General features: G+C 53.6%; 1 protein-coding gene across 10 annotated transcripts in view; it reads left to right on the forward strand.

Annotated features, from left to right (window-relative positions):
- The first annotated feature begins 99 nt into the window (after positions 1 to 99).
- Positions 100 to 16,755, forward strand: part of LOC142021285 (proton-coupled amino acid transporter 1-like) — a 65,546-nt gene continuing 48,890 nt past the window's right edge. For 2 of the 10 annotated variants that reach the window (XR_012647656.1, XM_075009916.1), the window contains exons 1-5: positions 5,648 to 9,722; positions 11,023 to 11,113; positions 12,215 to 12,303; positions 13,683 to 13,778; positions 16,307 to 16,391. Coding sequence is in view for 6 of the 10 variants with exons in the window: in XM_075009916.1 (XP_074866017.1) it covers positions 9,391 to 9,722; positions 11,023 to 11,113; positions 12,215 to 12,303; positions 13,683 to 13,778; positions 16,307 to 16,391 (693 nt within the window). In the remaining 4 variants the exon portion in view is untranslated. Of the gene's footprint in view, positions 2,158 to 2,316; positions 3,067 to 5,646; positions 9,723 to 11,022; positions 11,114 to 12,214; positions 12,304 to 13,682; positions 13,779 to 16,306; positions 16,392 to 16,755 lie in introns of those variants that run through there. The other 8 variants (XR_012647653.1, XR_012647654.1, XM_075009913.1 and 5 more) reach the window with 7 other exon arrangements.

Here is a 16,755-nt window from a genome sequence, read left to right on the forward strand (position 1 = left end):
CCTGCATCCTTCCTGCTTGTCTGAACCCTGCTATTTTTGGGAGGCAGCGGCCCCTAGTGCTGGTGCCACAACAGACACTTAATAAATCTCTTTAACTAATGGGCTGAGTCCTTAGCAGTGGTTCTTGGGTCTTTGATACATTTGAAATTGGATTTTCTGTATTTTAAATGAACATCGGGCGAGTTGGTTCGTTACCCAGGATCGTCCGAGAGCCCTGGCTGGAGCGAGTGATGGTGGATGCCTGGGCTGGCCCAGCTCTTATGCCACGTTGCTGTGAGTGCATCTCCTGCTGGACCTGCAGCGTTCCTCGCTCGTCTTATCCCGGGCACCACACAGCTGTATCAAAGGGAGGTGCAAAATCCCCTCAATACACTGCTGGGCTCTTGAAGGGCCCTGGGTGTCAGACAATTTGCATTCATCAGACTGCCTGGGCAAATGATTCCCAGCAACTGCTCTCACTGGACATTTCCTGGATCAATTTGCCCCTGCCCTGACACATCCCATGGGTCCTTGTCCCACAGGCTCTCAGATGTAGGTGTCACCTCAGGTTCTGGCTGGCAGTGCCAGAATATGCATAAGAACGGTCATATTGGGTCAGACCAAAGGTCCATCTAGCCCAGGATCCTGCCTTTTGACAGTGACCAGTGCCTGATGCCCAGGAGGGAGTGAACAGAGCAGGTGATCATTGAGTGATCCCTTTGCTGTCATCCATTTCCAGCCTCTGACAAACAGAGGCTAGGGCCACCATTCCCACCCAGCCTGGCTAATAGCCTTTGATGGACCAAACCTCCATGAGTTTTCCTAGTTCTTTTTTGAACCCTAATCAAGTCCTGTTCTTGACAGCATCCTCTGGCCAGGAGTTCCACAGGCTGACCAGGCACTGCCTGAAGAAAAACTGCCTTTTGTTAGTTTTAAACTTGCTACCCATTAGTGTCATTTGGTGACCCCTCATTCATTACATTACCCAGGCTGCCCTGTGTACTCCCCATCATCCACCACATAGCTGAGTGGCTGGGCATGTGCTGAGCCCCTCTGGTATGCCCCAACACAAGCCCCAGTATGGGTACAGGCGTCCCTGGTGTACACATCCCCCTCTGACCTCTTTGGGGGTGTACACACCTGTCTCTGAATCCTGAACTAGTGAAATGTGCCAGCTGAGATGGTGGCTTTTGTTACATCCGTGTGAGTGCTAGGGGGACAGAGAGCCACAGAGTTGCCTGTGTGTGTGAGATGCTGAGGCTCGATTTCTAAAGCCAGCATGCTAAACCTGCAGTGCTCAGACACAGGCAGCCCTGTTGTTCCCAATGGGTGGTTCTCCTCCTGCTGCACTTTGGCTTCTGGATCTGTATCAGTGTAGGGAAGAGCTTGGAAGTGGGAAGCTTTGAGGCTGGCAAACGCCAGCAGGGACAGACCTGGACCAGGAAAGTGATAAGCCCTGGTGTGGGACAGCCAATCTGCAGCCTTCCTGTGCTCTGTGGGGGAGGTTAGTGGGTGTTAGTGAACTGGCTGCACGAGCCTTTCCTGCTGACTGCAGGCAGGGCTGGTATCCAGTCTGTGCAAGGCTGGGATTCAAGCCATACCAGGGCTGGGATCTGGGGTGTGCCAGACTGGAATCTGGGCCATGCAAGGAGTGGGGCCCGGGCTGTGCCAGGGCTGGGATTCTGGGTGTGCCAGGGTGGGACCCAGGCTGTGCTAGGGCTAGAATCTGGGCTGTGTCAGGCTAGGATCTGGGACGTATTGGTGCTGGGATCTGGGCTGTGCCGGGGTGGGACTCCGGCCATGCCAGGGCTTGAATCCAGGGTGTTTCAGGCTGGCATTGGGCTCGTGCCAGGCTGGGATTCTGGGTGTGCCAGGCTGGGATTCTGGGTGTGCCAGCAGGGGGCGCCGTGACTGGCCTCGCACCGCGCAGCAGCCAGCCGTGCCCTTCGCCGCCTCCGGTCCAAGCTCCCCCGGGGCGGGGCTAGGGCGGCTCGCGCCACTCCAGCTCCGGCCGCCCCCCGGCGACGCGCACCGCCCCAACTGCGCACGCGCAGGCTGAAGACGCCGGATGGAGGGGCGGGGCGCAAGGGCATCAGCTGAGCCGGGCGTCACGTGACTGACCGACAGCCAGAAAACGAAGATGCATCGGTGGGACCGGTGAACGCGGGGCTGCGACAGGTAAGTGCTAAGCTGGGGGCACGTGCTCGGGGCGGGGCAGTGCCCGGGGTCAGGAGGGAGCCGTGCCTGGGTCGGGGGGTCAGGTGGGAGTCGAGCACGGGGTGGGGGCAGTGCTTGGTGGTGGGGGCCTGAAGCTCCCGGGGGCAGAGCATCCCTGGTCGCCCCCGGCCGTGTTAGTGCACAGCGGGGGCAGCCCGTGTCTGATGCACCAGAACAGGAGCAGACACGATGCTGGCGGTTTAAAGTCCCGGGCTGGCCACCCCCAGAGGTTGTGGGACGCTGCGGCTGCAGGTGCCTGCAGCAAAACAGGGAGCAATGAGTCGGGGGAGGTTTGTGTTGGGGGGAGTGTGCACCAGGTGCCCAGCATTGGACCTGTGCCTCGGTGGTGCCAGTTGAAGCTGACCATCTCTCTTGCTGATCCACACATGTGGTGTTCGGAGGCTACGGGTGAGTAGAGGGCAGTGCCTGTGAGCCAGAGGTACATTAAGTGTCATCTGTTCTGGAGCTATTGTGGAGCAGTGAGCGGTGGGAGCAGGTGGGGCAGAGCCAGCTGCAGGGAAGTGTTTGTCCCTGTCTTCGTGTCACCCACATGATGTGGGCAAGCTGGAGTAAGGAGAGCAGTTTGCTCAATAGAAATTGCCCAAGAGAGGACTGGTAACACACATCTGATGAATGTGATGAGCATCTGATGAAGTGAGTCTGTGCTCACGAAAGCTCATGCTCAAAACTTTTCTGTTAGTCTGTAAGGTGCCACAGGACCCTTCATTGCTGGTAACACACAGTGGCTTTCTGTGCACCCAGTGCTGCTGGTCATGTCTCCAGGTATTGGAAAGTAAGAATTGAATCGGCACCAACAGAACAACGCCTGGACATCTGATGTGAAACTCAAACGACAAAGGCCTTTGGAAGGTCTGAACATCTGAGCTTAATTTTGAAAGGAATAAGCACCCTTCCACCCTCCTGCAGCTTTCATGTCCAAACCGAGAAAGGAGAAAACTCTGATAATTGTATAAATGGTTCCTCCACTTCAGTTCTGGAGGTAGACTCCTGACCTCAAAGTGTTAGAATCTGCACGTGCTTCTCTTTATGCACTTGGTAACCCCAGTGACTTTTCTAGTGTACATTTGCCTGGCTGGTCAGAGAAGGGACTGAATGATCTTGCCTCCACTCTCTGAGAGGGATGAGGCAATACCTTGGTGGGCTTTTGGCTGAGAATGTTCTGTGCCTGGATGACACAAACTGTATTTGTCCCCGGAATACTTTTCCAAACCTTGGCTTAGTGGATTTCCTTCTTGCTGATTGAGTGGAAACTGATCGCTTGGAGTTCCTGGTACTGTGCAATCTTTAATCCAGAAAAGATGTCTGAGTACAGAGGGTGGATTGGCATGGGTTTCTAATGAGCAGAGCAGTGGGGTTTGTCGTGGCAAAAATCAGAGAGAAGAACTGAGAGCTGCCTGGAGAGATGGGTAACCAAAGTACAGTGTTTTTGCATGGAGAACATGGCCCATCTGAGCCTCAAAGGCTTACCAGGCTCCTGCTCTCTACTAACGGTTTGTTTCTAGATGAGCCAGGCGGAGGAGGTGGTACTGCTGTTGCTGTGTAATTATAGTCATATTGCTTTGTTGGAAGACTTTCTCTTTGATTCTCAAGCTGATGATTGCCTTTACCGTTTGTAGTACATATACCAGTAATTTACTCTCCACTGGCATTTACATTTTCTCCTTTTGAGAGTGAATGTGGCGCTGCTTGTAACAATATCTCCAGTTGTTTGGAGTACACTTAGGAGTTGAATCTGCCAGGAGACCGGAGATGGTTCTGCATTTCTGACTGGTTTTGAAATGATGCTGCTTGTCTTTTAGGCAGGACCTCATTTAAATGGCTTGGCTGAAGCAGGGCTAAGCATGAAGGAGATTGCACTTGTATTGGACATCCGTGTTTTTGCTCACTTTTATTCTTCCCAGGTGGGGGCCATGGTTATTTGGGTTAAGGATGATAGTGGCTAGTGTAAGGCTGAACCTTCCAGAGATTTCCCTTTCTCCCCTCCGTTATCTTGTTCCATGCATCCCTGAAGCCTTGCATGATATTATTCTACCATCTTTTCTGTGTACCCTTCCCTTCTTCATTCACCTAATGCCAGATGCCCAAATGAGCACTTGAGAGGATACATTCACCCTGGCCTTCAGTGGATTTTGGCCCACTAAATTATGCTGTTAGTTTCAGATGAAAGCTTATATCTCTTCTCTAACCTCTAGGAGCAGACCTTGGGCCAGCCAGGTAACCTGGCTCTCGCCCAGTGCTCCCTGGAAAATTTTTCAGAAGGTTCAGGCTTATGCTAGCCACCACCATCCCTAAATGAAGGCTGCCCAGGAGTGATCAGGTGTCACTCAGCTGATTAGCAGAGCACCCACAATGTGTTGCATATATTTCTATTGGCGGTGCACATGTGCACATGCCTTTGTATGCATAACAACATTTATTCCACCCTTGGATGGAAAATATTAGGGGGAACGTTGCTCATGCTTCTTTTCAGCTCAGCTCCCCTCTCCCTTGAGCAGGGGGATCCTCCAGTTTTATCAGATGCTCCTACAGAACAGGAGATTTTGCCTTTACCATGGAAACTAGCAGCGCCCTTTCTGCAGCACTGTGCTGGTCTTACGTGACTGCCTGTCCTCTATTCAAACTTGCCTTCCTTGCTGCTTGGTGCAGTGGACTTCCTGCAGACTGCTGTGGTGACCCACAAGATGTATTGTCAGCTGCTTTATGGTCACAGCATACTCAGAAATAAGTGCAGTAGAGTGGTGGGACACAGTGTGGAGGTGCTTAGTGACTTGTTTCTTTCCTGGCAGAAGGGGAGCCTCTCAGAAAGAGGCAGACACCATTTGGGCCTCCAGGAAAGGAGGCATTGGTGTCAAGTGAGCCAGAAATAGGTGTCTTGCTGACTAGAGAAGGAGGAAAAGTCAGCCAGAAGGACAGCTGGAACCAGAGACTGGAAGGAAGACAGAAGAAAAACAGGAGCTGAGCACCCAGTTCTGAGGGTGGTGCTGCCTCATCCTGCCAGCTTGTGCTTTCTTGGGTTGTAAATTAAAGCTTCCAACAGCAGAGGGAGTGTGGCCTTGACTGACCAGGGAACGTCCCATGGGATAAAGTGCTTGACTGCTTGAAGCAAAGAGTTGTGTGTTGAAATGAACCTCGTAAGGCTGGCAGCTGTCTCAGACAGTAGAGGAGCAGATAATATGTGTGCCTGTCGAAACCGTCTGCCTGCCTGCAGGGCCTTGCTTTCTTCCAGCCGTGGCTCTAACTGAGAGATGCTCTTTGCTGGCCAAGAGCATTTGGAAGGAGAATGTTTATGGGCTGACGTTTACTGGGCTAGCAGGGGACACTAGGAGGAGGGAAGGGTGCACTTCCAGGAGTATGGGGAAGCCAGGAGGGAGACCGCAGGGCTTGTGCTTTGAAGGTAAGGATTTAATGGCATTGGGCAAGGCTGGGCCGGGGTGGGTGGGGAACGACACGGACTTGTGTGACTTTTGTCTGGGCTGTCTTTGGCTCCGTGGTCTGATTCGGGGTCTGCCACGTTGGTAAACCTTCGAACAGACTTGAGAAGCACCAGGGCAGTCACTAAACTGAGGACGCTGCTTGCTGGATTTCTTGCAAATGGGGGTTCTAATGCTTGATGCCAAAGAGCCCAGCTAGTGGCAGGAGTGGGACGTGCTATGCTCTGCTGTCTCAAGCTCTTGGTCTTCTTGATGTTCAGATTCTTCTCAGGCATACTGCACAAGGCTTAGATTGTTTCTATGGCGCTCTTCTCTTTCATTTGCTTTCCTTTCCTTTCTGCCAAAGCCCCACCGTCCGCCCCTCAGAAGTAAATGTGGCATGTTTCCAGAGACCCCTGGTTTCTGTGCTTGGCTGGCTCTTGTTAGCGGCTGGGGGTGTCCAGAAAGAAAGCAGTTGAGCATGATGGGCCTCTGAGCCTGCGGAGTGGAAGGAGAATGGACTCATACTAGCAAAGAAATGTTTTGAGGCAGCGTGACCACTGGCAGCTGAGTGCTCACCATGTAGTGTGAGCCGACTACAATGCACTCTGGGGGTTGAAAGATGGACCCAGGCTGAGGCACGAAGGTGGAATTAGAGCCAGGGCGAGGTTAACTTAGAAGATGGCATCAGGAAGGACAGGCCAGGAGCAGAACACGCCCAGCTGCTGGTGGATGTCCTAAAGGAAGTGCTAGGAAGTGGCTGGAGAGGTCGGATAGGAGCTGGAAGATTTGGTGGCCTAGAATCCCGGGGAGTTACGCTAAGTGGGAATTCCCTGGCGTGCTTCAGGGTCCATTCCACCCTGGTCGCATCTTGCCAGAAGTGGGGCAGCAAACTGTCGTCCTGGGCTGCGTGGTGCCCCCATGTTGTATCTGATTCTGTTACCATGGTGCTGCTGGCTTCTGTCTGTTCTCCCTCTCTCCTTCTACTCTTTGCATTAGAGTAATGCCCAGAGGTCCCTAGCGGAGCCGGGTGCTGGCCCTGCTCCAGAGAGCTTCCAGTCTAAAGAGACAAGTCACAGGAATGCTTGGGCTCCGCTTTCCAGCCAGAGAACCAAGCTTTGGATTTTGGAGAAGTCACGTGAGATTGTCACAGAGTTCCTGAGTTCCCTGTGCAGTGGCGTGACCCTAAGGCTCAGTGTCCATCTGTCCATCCTTGTTCTGTGTGTCCTGTTTCTCTCCCAGCCTCGCTTTCTGTTTTCACTCCTTGCTGTTTGGCTCTACCAACCCCCTCCCTCTGCCTCCACCTCTCCCCCTCTTCTCGACTGGCCCGCACGTAGTTCAGAGTCTGTTTTCCAGGAGAGTGGCTGTTTGCTCTGGGTCCAGTCCTACTTTCATGGGGGTTTGGCAGTTGTTTGATGTGAGTGGAATCACCACAGCGCTCCTCTTCCATGCGTGTGCAGAACATTGCTCCTAGGCTGTGTTGCTTGCTGCTTCTGCCTGTGGAATGTTACTCCAAAGTGCATTGTGACACTTCTGCAGTGGGCCTGGAAACCGAGCCTGGGTTGAGCTCAGTAGTAGTCTATTCTGTGTGTGTGTGTGTGTGTGTGTGTGTGTGTGTGTGTGTGCGCGCGCCTGTCTGGTGCTACATTTGTTCAAGATCTCCTCTTAAACTCTAGGAGCTAGGGCCACAGAACTTGGTAGGCAACTTCCTCTTACCCTCCGTTAAGCCAAGGCCAGAGTTTGGTTGTGGCTGGAACGTGGGAGATGCTTGAAAGCCCAGGATTTCCCAGAATGTGGAAAGGGAGGGGCCAGGAGTATGAGGGAAGCCAAAAGGAGGGATACTGACAGGAGGGAGGCATTACTGAGAGGGGTCACTGGGGGCAGCTGCAGAACCAAGAGAGAGGCCAGCAGGACTGAGGCTCTGCCCTCTTGTCTGCCACAAAGACCGTGCAAGTAGCTCGCCTGCCCTGTGGAAAGCCTACAGGTCACAGGAGGTGAGGGGGAACAGCTCCTGGAGCCTGCCCCTCCCACAGGCAGGAAGCAGTTTAAACCCCTCGTCCAGCTTGCTCAGTCTGACTCCTTCAGGGGCAGCGTCCTAAACCAGGGTAAAGATTTCCTGGAGCTGTGCCTGGCAGTGAGGGTTGGGACCGGCCTATTGCAAGCCCAGCTCTCAAAATCCCAAAACAAAACGGATGAAAGATGGTTGGGAATTTGGCTGGCTGGGGCAGCCGTGGGCAGCCTGTGGCCCATCAGGTGCCACGTGTGGCCCATCAGGTGCCACGTGTGGCCCATCAGGTGCCACGTGTGGCCCGTGAGACGTTTTGTTTACCATTGTGCAGGGCGGCCAGATTCTGCTGGCTTCTCTCCACGTAGTTCTTGTGACACCCGTGTAAAACCGGGGCAGGTGAAGGGAGAGGTGTGCTGAGAGCCGGGTGCTCCCTCTGCACCCAATCAGAGCGCTGCTCCGGGTCAGGCAGCGCACCCCACGCATTCTCACTATGCCAGCGTGGTGAGCCTAATCGCCCTATCCCAGGAGGCCGCTGGGTTGGAACAATCTAGTGTCCAGTGAGACGGGGGAGGGCCCGTTCTGCAGCTCACTAGTCTAGGTTGCCCATCTCCGAGTTCAAGTCACGTAGGGAAGGAAGTATTGCCGAAACTGTGTCCTGTGAGGAGCTTGCGGGTGTGTGGCCGCGTAGCATCTTGTAGCGCCATGAGGCCCATGGATATGTTTTGTTACAGGAAACCCGCGATTGTACCGACCCCGATTTACAGACTTTGGGGACAATTGGGGGATGTCCATTGTTCCCCAAATCCTCTGGGGTCCATAAAATCGGCCCCCTCCCCACTCAAAAAAACCAGTGAGACTTGCGGTGCCACAACCTGGAGGAGCTGCCGCCTTCTCCACCAGAGCTTCCACGCGCTCCTCCCACCAGCGGTGGGGCATGTACCCAGCCAGAGTGGCACTTGCGTACACACCCCACGCCTGGTGGGAGGCGTGCGCGGCGGCTCCAGCAGTGGTCCCTCCAGCTGCATGCGGTGAAGCGGCTCCAGCCACTCAGCGTGGTCCAGCAGCTCTGGTGAGTGGCAGGGTTTTTTCTTTTGGGGGGGGCAACAAACCCTTGCCTATAACAGACTTTTGGGAATAGCAGACACCCCCCCTTGGCCCGTTAAATTGTGGGTTTACTCTGTTAAAGCCAGATACAACATTACTGCTACATTGCTGGGGCACCTGATTAAACTACTTCTCTTTGGTTTTGCTCCAGATGTTGCTCTTGTGGGTTTTTTAAGAAAATATCCAGAGATAGTCCACATAAAAATACTGTTTGGTGCTCTGTGGTCTCAAAGTTTAAGAAACACTGACTTAGACAATCAAAGTGTCTCTTTACTGGGAGCCCTTTGGGCGCCTGCCAGCCCTGAGTGTATCCACTTGCTAGCGGGCCTATGGTACAGCTGCCATCTGCCTGGACAGGGCCCTCCATTCTGAGCCCTGTCAACAGCCTTCCAGAAAGGTGACCTGCTGGGGCTGCGTGCTGCCAGCCAGCATGGTGCTGGTTGCCCTGCACAGCCTGCTGTGTGGGACACGTGGTACAAAGGTCAGGGTCACCTGGTGTTAGGTATCTTGGCAGGTCACCTGAGTGCTCTGACCCTGCTGGGACTATTGGGTACTTCTGGGGCGGGTGTGTCTAGTTTCAGGGCGGAGTGCAGGGCTTCAGTTGATCCCTGCTCGGGTCTGAGCTCTCTGGTTGGGCCAGAGGTTCCATTCATGGCATGCCGATGCAGTGACTGCCTGGGCTGGGTTTGGGGGTGGCGCCTTATAAGAGCCTCCCAGGGAGAACCTGCTCAGGCAATAGCCCAGAGAGCTGGTCCTGGCACAATGGCTGAGCCAAAGAAGCCCCTGGGGGGAAGCACAAAGAGAGTAACAGCTCCTGTGGTGACTGTTTCCACAGCCACGATGTCCACCCGGAGGCTGCGTAGTGAGGACTACAGCGACTACAGCTCCACGGAGCCTACGCCTGAACGGAGCCCCCCCGAAAGCATCAACAGCTTTGCCTCTCCCGCGTCATACCAGCGGTTTGGGGAGAGCGATGGCACAACGTAAGTCAGCCAGTTCAGAACCACCTGTGCCTGCAGCTCGTGGCTACCATGACACCTCTGTGATCAGAGGATGCTCATGGATCCTTTGGGCATGAAATGTGCTGCGTAACTGGTAGGGAACGGTCGCCTTTTCGTGGGGGAAGGCAGCTGGCTTTGCACAATCACTTGCGCAGGTCTAGCGAGCACGTCGCTAAGCTCAGTGCACGTGCACATTGGTTTGGTACTTTGCACAGAATCTGTCTCTGGCAGTTTTATGTCCCCCTGTGAATCCTGGCTCAGAGACAGCATCTTACCTTTATAATGCACCTTTGGTTTCCCACCTCGCTCCCCACATCCGCCCCCACTAGCTCTGACTCGGGGGTTGGAAGGCAAATGGCTTTCCTGAATTTGGACCCAGTCAGTGTTCGTGCTTGCAGTAATGCTTCAGCATTGTCCTTGCTCCCAGTTTGAGCAAAAGGATCCTCTCTGCAGCAGCTAACCTTGAGACAGCTGCAATAAAGCTGATTTAACTCCCTGGGCTCCCAGACCCCCTAATGGGGAAGCTCCTTGCCTGCTATGGAACGCGTTACCTAGAGGCAGTGGAATCTCCATCCCTAGAGGTTTTTAAGTCCTGGCTTGACGATGTCTTGGCTGGGATGATTTTGTTGGGGTTGATCCTGCTTTGGGCAGGGGGCTGGACTCAATGACCTCCTGAGGTCCCTTCCAGCCCTGGGATTCTATGCAGAGTCCACTTGTGGCTATATAAGCTCTCCCTGGATGGCAGTGTGGGAAGCTTGAGTTCTTAGACCCATTCAGTATCAATTGTGCCTGACTGCTTTGTCACCTGCTAGTGCAGCTGGGATTGCTTAGCATTGCCAACGCTGTGTTTCAAAGGTAGGAGACTCTCAGCATCCCCATCTGACCCCTCCTAATATCATTATTAATAAAACTAAGCAGGACTCACCTGCCTTTGCCAGGGATACATCTTACTGCTTTTGGCAGCACTCAGCACCTCCCGATCTCATTGTATGGAGATGAAGTAATAAGAGCTGTCCCCTCTCCTAAAGAACTCTTGGTGACCCTAGTAAGACCTGCAGGTGCTGAGCTCTGCCTGCTGCATTGGCAGACACAGAGGCTGCTAGGCAATCCTGCAAAGGTTGTTTTCTGTTCACGACTCCTGGGAGTCTTTGTTCAGCCACAGCATGGCTGTGTGATGGGAAAGCCATGGCTGAAACCCACCAGCAGGCTGGCACTGGGGCTAGGGATGAGGCCAGGCCATTCTGTGAGGCTCCTGGCAGTCTCTGTGTCTTCTCACTTACAGATGGTTTCAGACCTTGATCCACCTGGTGAAAGGGAACATTGGTACTGGGCTGCTAGGGCTTCCCCTGGCTGTGAAGAATGCTGGCATTGTGGTAAGACGACATCTTCCCGACTTCCACGAGGTTACCCACTTCAAATGTGGGAGAGGGCAGAGGTTCCTGACCGTGTATTGCTGGCTTGGACTCAGGCCTACTAAAACCACCTGCATCTTGTGCATTTAGCCACTCCTGCAACCCTCAGGCCCTGATCCGGGTGTTCTGGTCTCACCAGTATGTACAACGGGGCAGATGACCCATTGCTGCAGCTGTTCTGGAAGGAGCAGTCTGCCAGGGTGCCCCGTTTCTCTGGAGCTCTCTGTCCAGGGATGCTGGAGATACTCGCACTGAGTCAGCCCCCCCCCCCCCGGGATTCTGGTTCCCCCTTGGCTGTGTTACTGATCTGGTGCAATGCCTGACATGAATATCGCCTGTAAAGCTCCTGGAGGTCCTTCAGCATCAGCCAACACCGTCACTGGGGGCGCGTCTGCTCACTGCCTGGCTCAAGGCGTGAGGTTGCACCAAACCTGTGACTGTTGTACTGCAGAGAGCAATCCAGCATTTGGAATGGGTCCTACAGGGCTTCCCCCCATCCCGCTCACAGCTCTGACTGCACAGTCAGAGCAGTGCCCTGCTGGGATAGTTTATGGCTCCTTGGTACGTGCTCTAGTACAGGCAGGTTTACTTGTGTCCTTGGCTTCCTACATGTCAGGGAGTGGGCCTCAGGAGTGGCCCCCAGCCATCCACAGAGGGGTTCCGCCTGCAGCCCCCTGGACCTCCAGTCACCTCCTGCGCACTGGGGCACTGGCACCCCACGCTCACTACCAAAGTGCTGGGAATCCAGGGAGTCATGCTCTGTCCCCACTCTTCCCCCTGAGCTGCAGCACCATGATCCAGCTGCCCCAGGTCTGGGAGGGAGGGGCCGGAGCCAGGACAAAGCACAAATCAGTGGATTTGTGGTGCCACGGAAGGGCTGGGCGGGAGGAGAGGGCCGCGGGAGGTGCGTGGTGGACGGGTGGAGGGAGCAGGGCTGTGGGCTGCCGGCAGAGCCCCAGTGGGCAGCAGGTTTCCCATCTCTGCTATACGTTGAATGTAAGCCCAGGTTTGCCGTTCTCATTGTAACCATCAGCACGCACTCTTCTCTCTCCCGCTGTCTAGCTGGGCCCGCTCAGTTTGCTGGTGATGGGAATTGCTGCCGTGCACTGCATGGCCATCCTGGTTAAATGCGCTCACCACTTCTGCAACAAGTAAGAGAAACTCCAGCTGCTGCGGCGCCAGAAATGTTGGCCTCCGATCCCTCTCCCCAGGATCCCCATCGTCTTAGTTTTACTGAGCCCCGGTAGAAATGGGGCTCCTTTGGTGCATCCTTTAACTTCCCCAGCCAGTGTCCTGTCTGCAGAAGCGTGCCAGAGAGCAGAAAGCCCTTGTGCAACCTATGGACAGAAAGGGCTCCGCCCTGATTCTCTGGGTGCAGTGCGCGGTGGGTGGGTAGCGTCAGAGAGGAGGTTGCCTTTGTGGTATTGCCACTAGATTTTGCAGCGCATTGCATAAAGTTCCTCATATCAGGAAGAGGCTTTGTGCAAGCTGACTGGTTAGATAAGTTGCACAGGCTTTCCAAGGCATGGTCGGTTTCAGTTCGAGGGAGGGACACTTACGCAAGGGGAAGGAGAGGCCGGGTTATGTTTGGCTATTATAAAAGCAGTTGTGTGCAGCATGCGATTGCGCCATGCCTGGCCCTCGGAGTCGCTCATCCAGTGGGTTACTGCTGTGCTCCTCTGTCCTGGTTTCCCACTACACCCGCTTCTCCCAGTGCTGAGCCTGGCAGTGCCTCTGACTGGGTGTATGTTATCCCCGCCCTTCATCTCTCAACCTACCGTCACAATGCAGTGGCTCGCAGCTCTCTGGGGCCCTCTGTGAATCACTTAATCTCGCTCCACCTTTGCTTCCCCCCTGCCCCCACCCCAGTAAAACGGAGGGGCAATGCCTCACTCCCTTCCTCTGGCCTTGGTTGGTGCAAGTTGCAAACTCCTGTGATGGGTCTTGACTTGGGGATTTTCTCCCTGCTTACCCCGGCTGTGGCCGTGAGCGCTCCCTGTCTGTTGGGGGGAGTCCCACCTCCCCCTGAGCTCCCGAAGCTGCTGTCTCCATTATGTGCTCTGAGTTCAGCAGAGGTACATGACAGAGAAAGTGGCCAAACACGGTGCTCCAGAAACTACAGGGTGCGCCCCTGAGGGGGATGCCAGGGAGGTTCAGTGGAGCCTGGGCCAGGCCTCGTAGGAGTGACCCACAGCCCAGCTCTGCCCTGTAGTTAGGGCCCCAACTCCTGGCTGTGGCTCTGCTTACAGCCTTGGCCCATGCCCCATTCCAGCCTTGGCTCCTGGCCTCAGCCACAGTCCGGCTGCGGTTCTGCACTCGTTCGTGTCCCTGCTCTCAGCTGAGGGTCTGACCCTGGCTCCTGACCATGGCCCTGCGGGATGGGCACACCATAAAAGTTTGAGGGCCCCGGCCTGGTAGTTGCCAAACAAATACCTTCAGGCTTGCATCTACTAGCAGCAATCTTGTGTTACCCACACAGCGTGAGCCTGAGACTAAGAAGTAACTGGGTTTTCTTCTTCTCGCCTTTCAGGTATCAAAGGCCTTTTGTGGACTATGGGGATGCTGTGATGTATGGGCTGGAAGCCAGTCCTAGCAGCTGGCTTCGGTCCCACGCCATCTGGGGAAGGTACCATGCTCTCTTCCTGCTTTGGGTGTGGAATGGGATACAAGGAGCTGGCTGGACTCTCAAGACCTGCTGGTCAAATAGCGAGTAAAATGAGAGACTTAACCAGTTCCTTCTGTTCAGCAAAATGCAACATCCACCTCCTTGGCTTTGTCCCTATCTGCCTGGAGGTTGGCTTTGTGCATTGCACCTGTCTGTCGTGAGTTCAAGGCTTTGTCCCTATCTGCCTGGAGGTTGGCTTTGTGCATTGCACCTGTCTGTCGTGAGTTCAAGGCTTTGAATTCTAAAGGAACCTGTAGAAACCAGAGAGAAACTCTAACTTTATTACTACACAAACAGCACAGACAAATAACGCAAAATTATGGAGACCTATTTCACTGCATACACTAGTTGACAGTGATAGTACAGTGATACCCTGTTTTGGTGACACAAACTGATTATTTTTTTTTTTTTTTTTTTATAAATCATATACATGTTAGCAAACTTACAATTGCCAAGTGGAAGGTTGTGTCCTCTTTCCTTTCCCACACACAGACACATCCATAAAGCATTTGCTGATAAGAAGGGGTTTTAGCTTCTTCTTGCAGTGGGAATACCTTATCCAGTCGCTTGCACCGATTACTTTTTACCCATATTTACACTCGACTTGGTCGTTCTAATAACAATGTGATTAATTAGCAGTTCTGTGGCTGTATCCGAAAGTTTGTGCTTGTCTCTAATGAAATGTACTAGCGCCAGGTTGCTCCTGGTCCTGGCAAGGCCCCATTGTACTCTAGGGCAGATAAATGATGGTACAAAATGTTCCTGCCTCCGACCGCTTTCTCCCCATTGGCCGTACCTGCACGCTAGGTGCATCAGGCCTGGGCTTGTCTCTGTTAGAGATCTCTGTGCTGGACAGAACAGACACAGCAGACGTTATTTTGGTTAAGATGGGGTTGCCCAGATGACTCTACACTGTCTTACCCTAAGAGAAGCCACACAAAACGAAGTGTTAAGCTCTATCCAGGCTCTAGGCAAACAAAACTGTTGTGTGCTCTACAGTTGCTTGGGCACACCCCTGGATACCGGACTCTCTCACCAAAAGGATTGCTTTTGTTGCCTCGAAATGCAAGAGGCCATCTTCCCCAGGTGCTCAGCTGCAGTGATGTAGAGGCAGTGGATTCTTGAGTACACACATCTGGCTGGGAAAAATAAAACTCCTTTGCTCTGCAGCCTCGCAAGTGAAGGACAGATAAGACTAATGACCGTAGCGCATGCTGGTCACTTACAGAGCCTAGCCCATTCCAAGGCTTCCCGTCCATTTTGGCAACTCCACTGCCTCGCAGGCACGCAGGTGTTGCTGAAGTCAGGATGTTAGCAGAGTGCTTACTGCACACACTGATGAGCCATATGCAGGGCAGTGCTGCCCAGACTCGGCGCTGCTCTGGCACAAGAAGAATCTGTAATGCCTTGTGCTTCAACAGATCTCTCATGAATGAGTGGGAGTCAGGTGAGAGTAACCGAGCCCTCCAAATGACAAGGCTTTCCTTACAGAGGGACGGTGCTGGTCCCTTCCATGGGAAGTGGCAACCCAATTTCCTGGGATGAACTCTGTTCAATTCACAGTGCCAGTAATTAACCAGTGGCACAGTTTACTCTGGGTTTTGGTGGGTTCTCCATTGCTGGCAATATTAAAATCAAGGCTGGCTGTTGTCCTAACGGATCTGCTGGGAGCATTGCTGTGGGGAGAATTCAGGTCTGTGCTGCACAAGAGGGCCAGCTCTACTGAGTTTTTTGAGGGATTTGGATATTCATCCTCACCCACTACAAAGCCAGTGCTTCTGCACCTCTCCAAGCTGCAAGACCTTCTCTCTCCCCCCGCCCCCCCCCGCCCCCCCCCCCGCATGGCCACAAGCTATGAGATGCCTTTGTAGGTCTGGTGGGTTGAATCTTTGGAGGCCGCAGTGTCAGACCTACCCAAGGGTAGCCCAGGGACCTGAACTCCTTCAGAAGTGGGAGATGGGGGCAGAGAATGGGAACAGAGCTGTGCATTTTTAAGATGCAGGGTCCCATCTTGTCCCTTTGCTGCGACCGCAGCTGGGAAGCACTCTTGTGTAAGAGAGAGGTGTTTGCACGCCTTTGTCTGCTTGCTGCAGCTTCTGATGGACCTTCTCTGGGTACTGGCTTCTCTCCGAGTTGAGAGATTTCACCCTGTGCTTTCCTGGAACATTTCCTTCTAACTGTTGCTGGAGAAGCCTGGGAAAGGTGTGCCAGTACACAAAGGGCCTGCTGCTGTGTGATCTTCCTGGTGAAATGGAGGGAGGGAAGAAGGATCTGTTGCCTCTTGCAGTGCTCCCTCCTGCCATCAGCAATAGCTAGCAATCCAGATCACGCTGCCACCCCTACCTCTCTCTGTCTCTGGGCTGAGATGCCCTTATCCTGTTGATGTAACATTAGGATCAATGGCCGCACCTCTAGCATGAGTTAGGGTCTTGCTGGCTGCATGGGGTTTAGCATTAGTGATTCTTTAACTACTTTCTTCCCCTCAACAGGTACATAGTGGGATTTTTCTTGATCCTGACCCAGCTGGGGTTCTGCTGTGTGTATTTTGTGTTTCTGGCTGACAATCTGAAACAGGTAAGATGTTGGCATTGTTAGTGATGAGGGGGTGGGGAGTTCTCATTTAAAAATTCTCTTCTGGCTCTGCAGCGTGGGAAGTACTCAGGTTGCCCCTGCGCTCACAGGCTCAAGCCCAAACGCAGGGAGAAGAAGAGTCTTGCTTTCAGAACCAGAGCAGTACAGGAAAATTTCTGCCAAAAGGCAAAGATCAGTATCCTGTCTGTGTATGTGCAAAGCGGGAAAGAGACAGACATGGCATCCCTCTGTCCTCCGTGTGTCACAGGCAACAAAAACTAGACGTCTTGTTTTCCACACTTGCAGAGGAGCTAAGCCAGGACCTGGAAAAACAATCATTGCTAGATAAAACTTGCCTGCCCCACTT

The sequence above is a fragment of the Carettochelys insculpta genome, chromosome 15 (assembly GCF_033958435.1).
Source record: "Carettochelys insculpta isolate YL-2023 chromosome 15, ASM3395843v1, whole genome shotgun sequence".
Taxonomy (NCBI): domain Eukaryota; kingdom Metazoa; phylum Chordata; order Testudines; family Carettochelyidae; genus Carettochelys; species Carettochelys insculpta.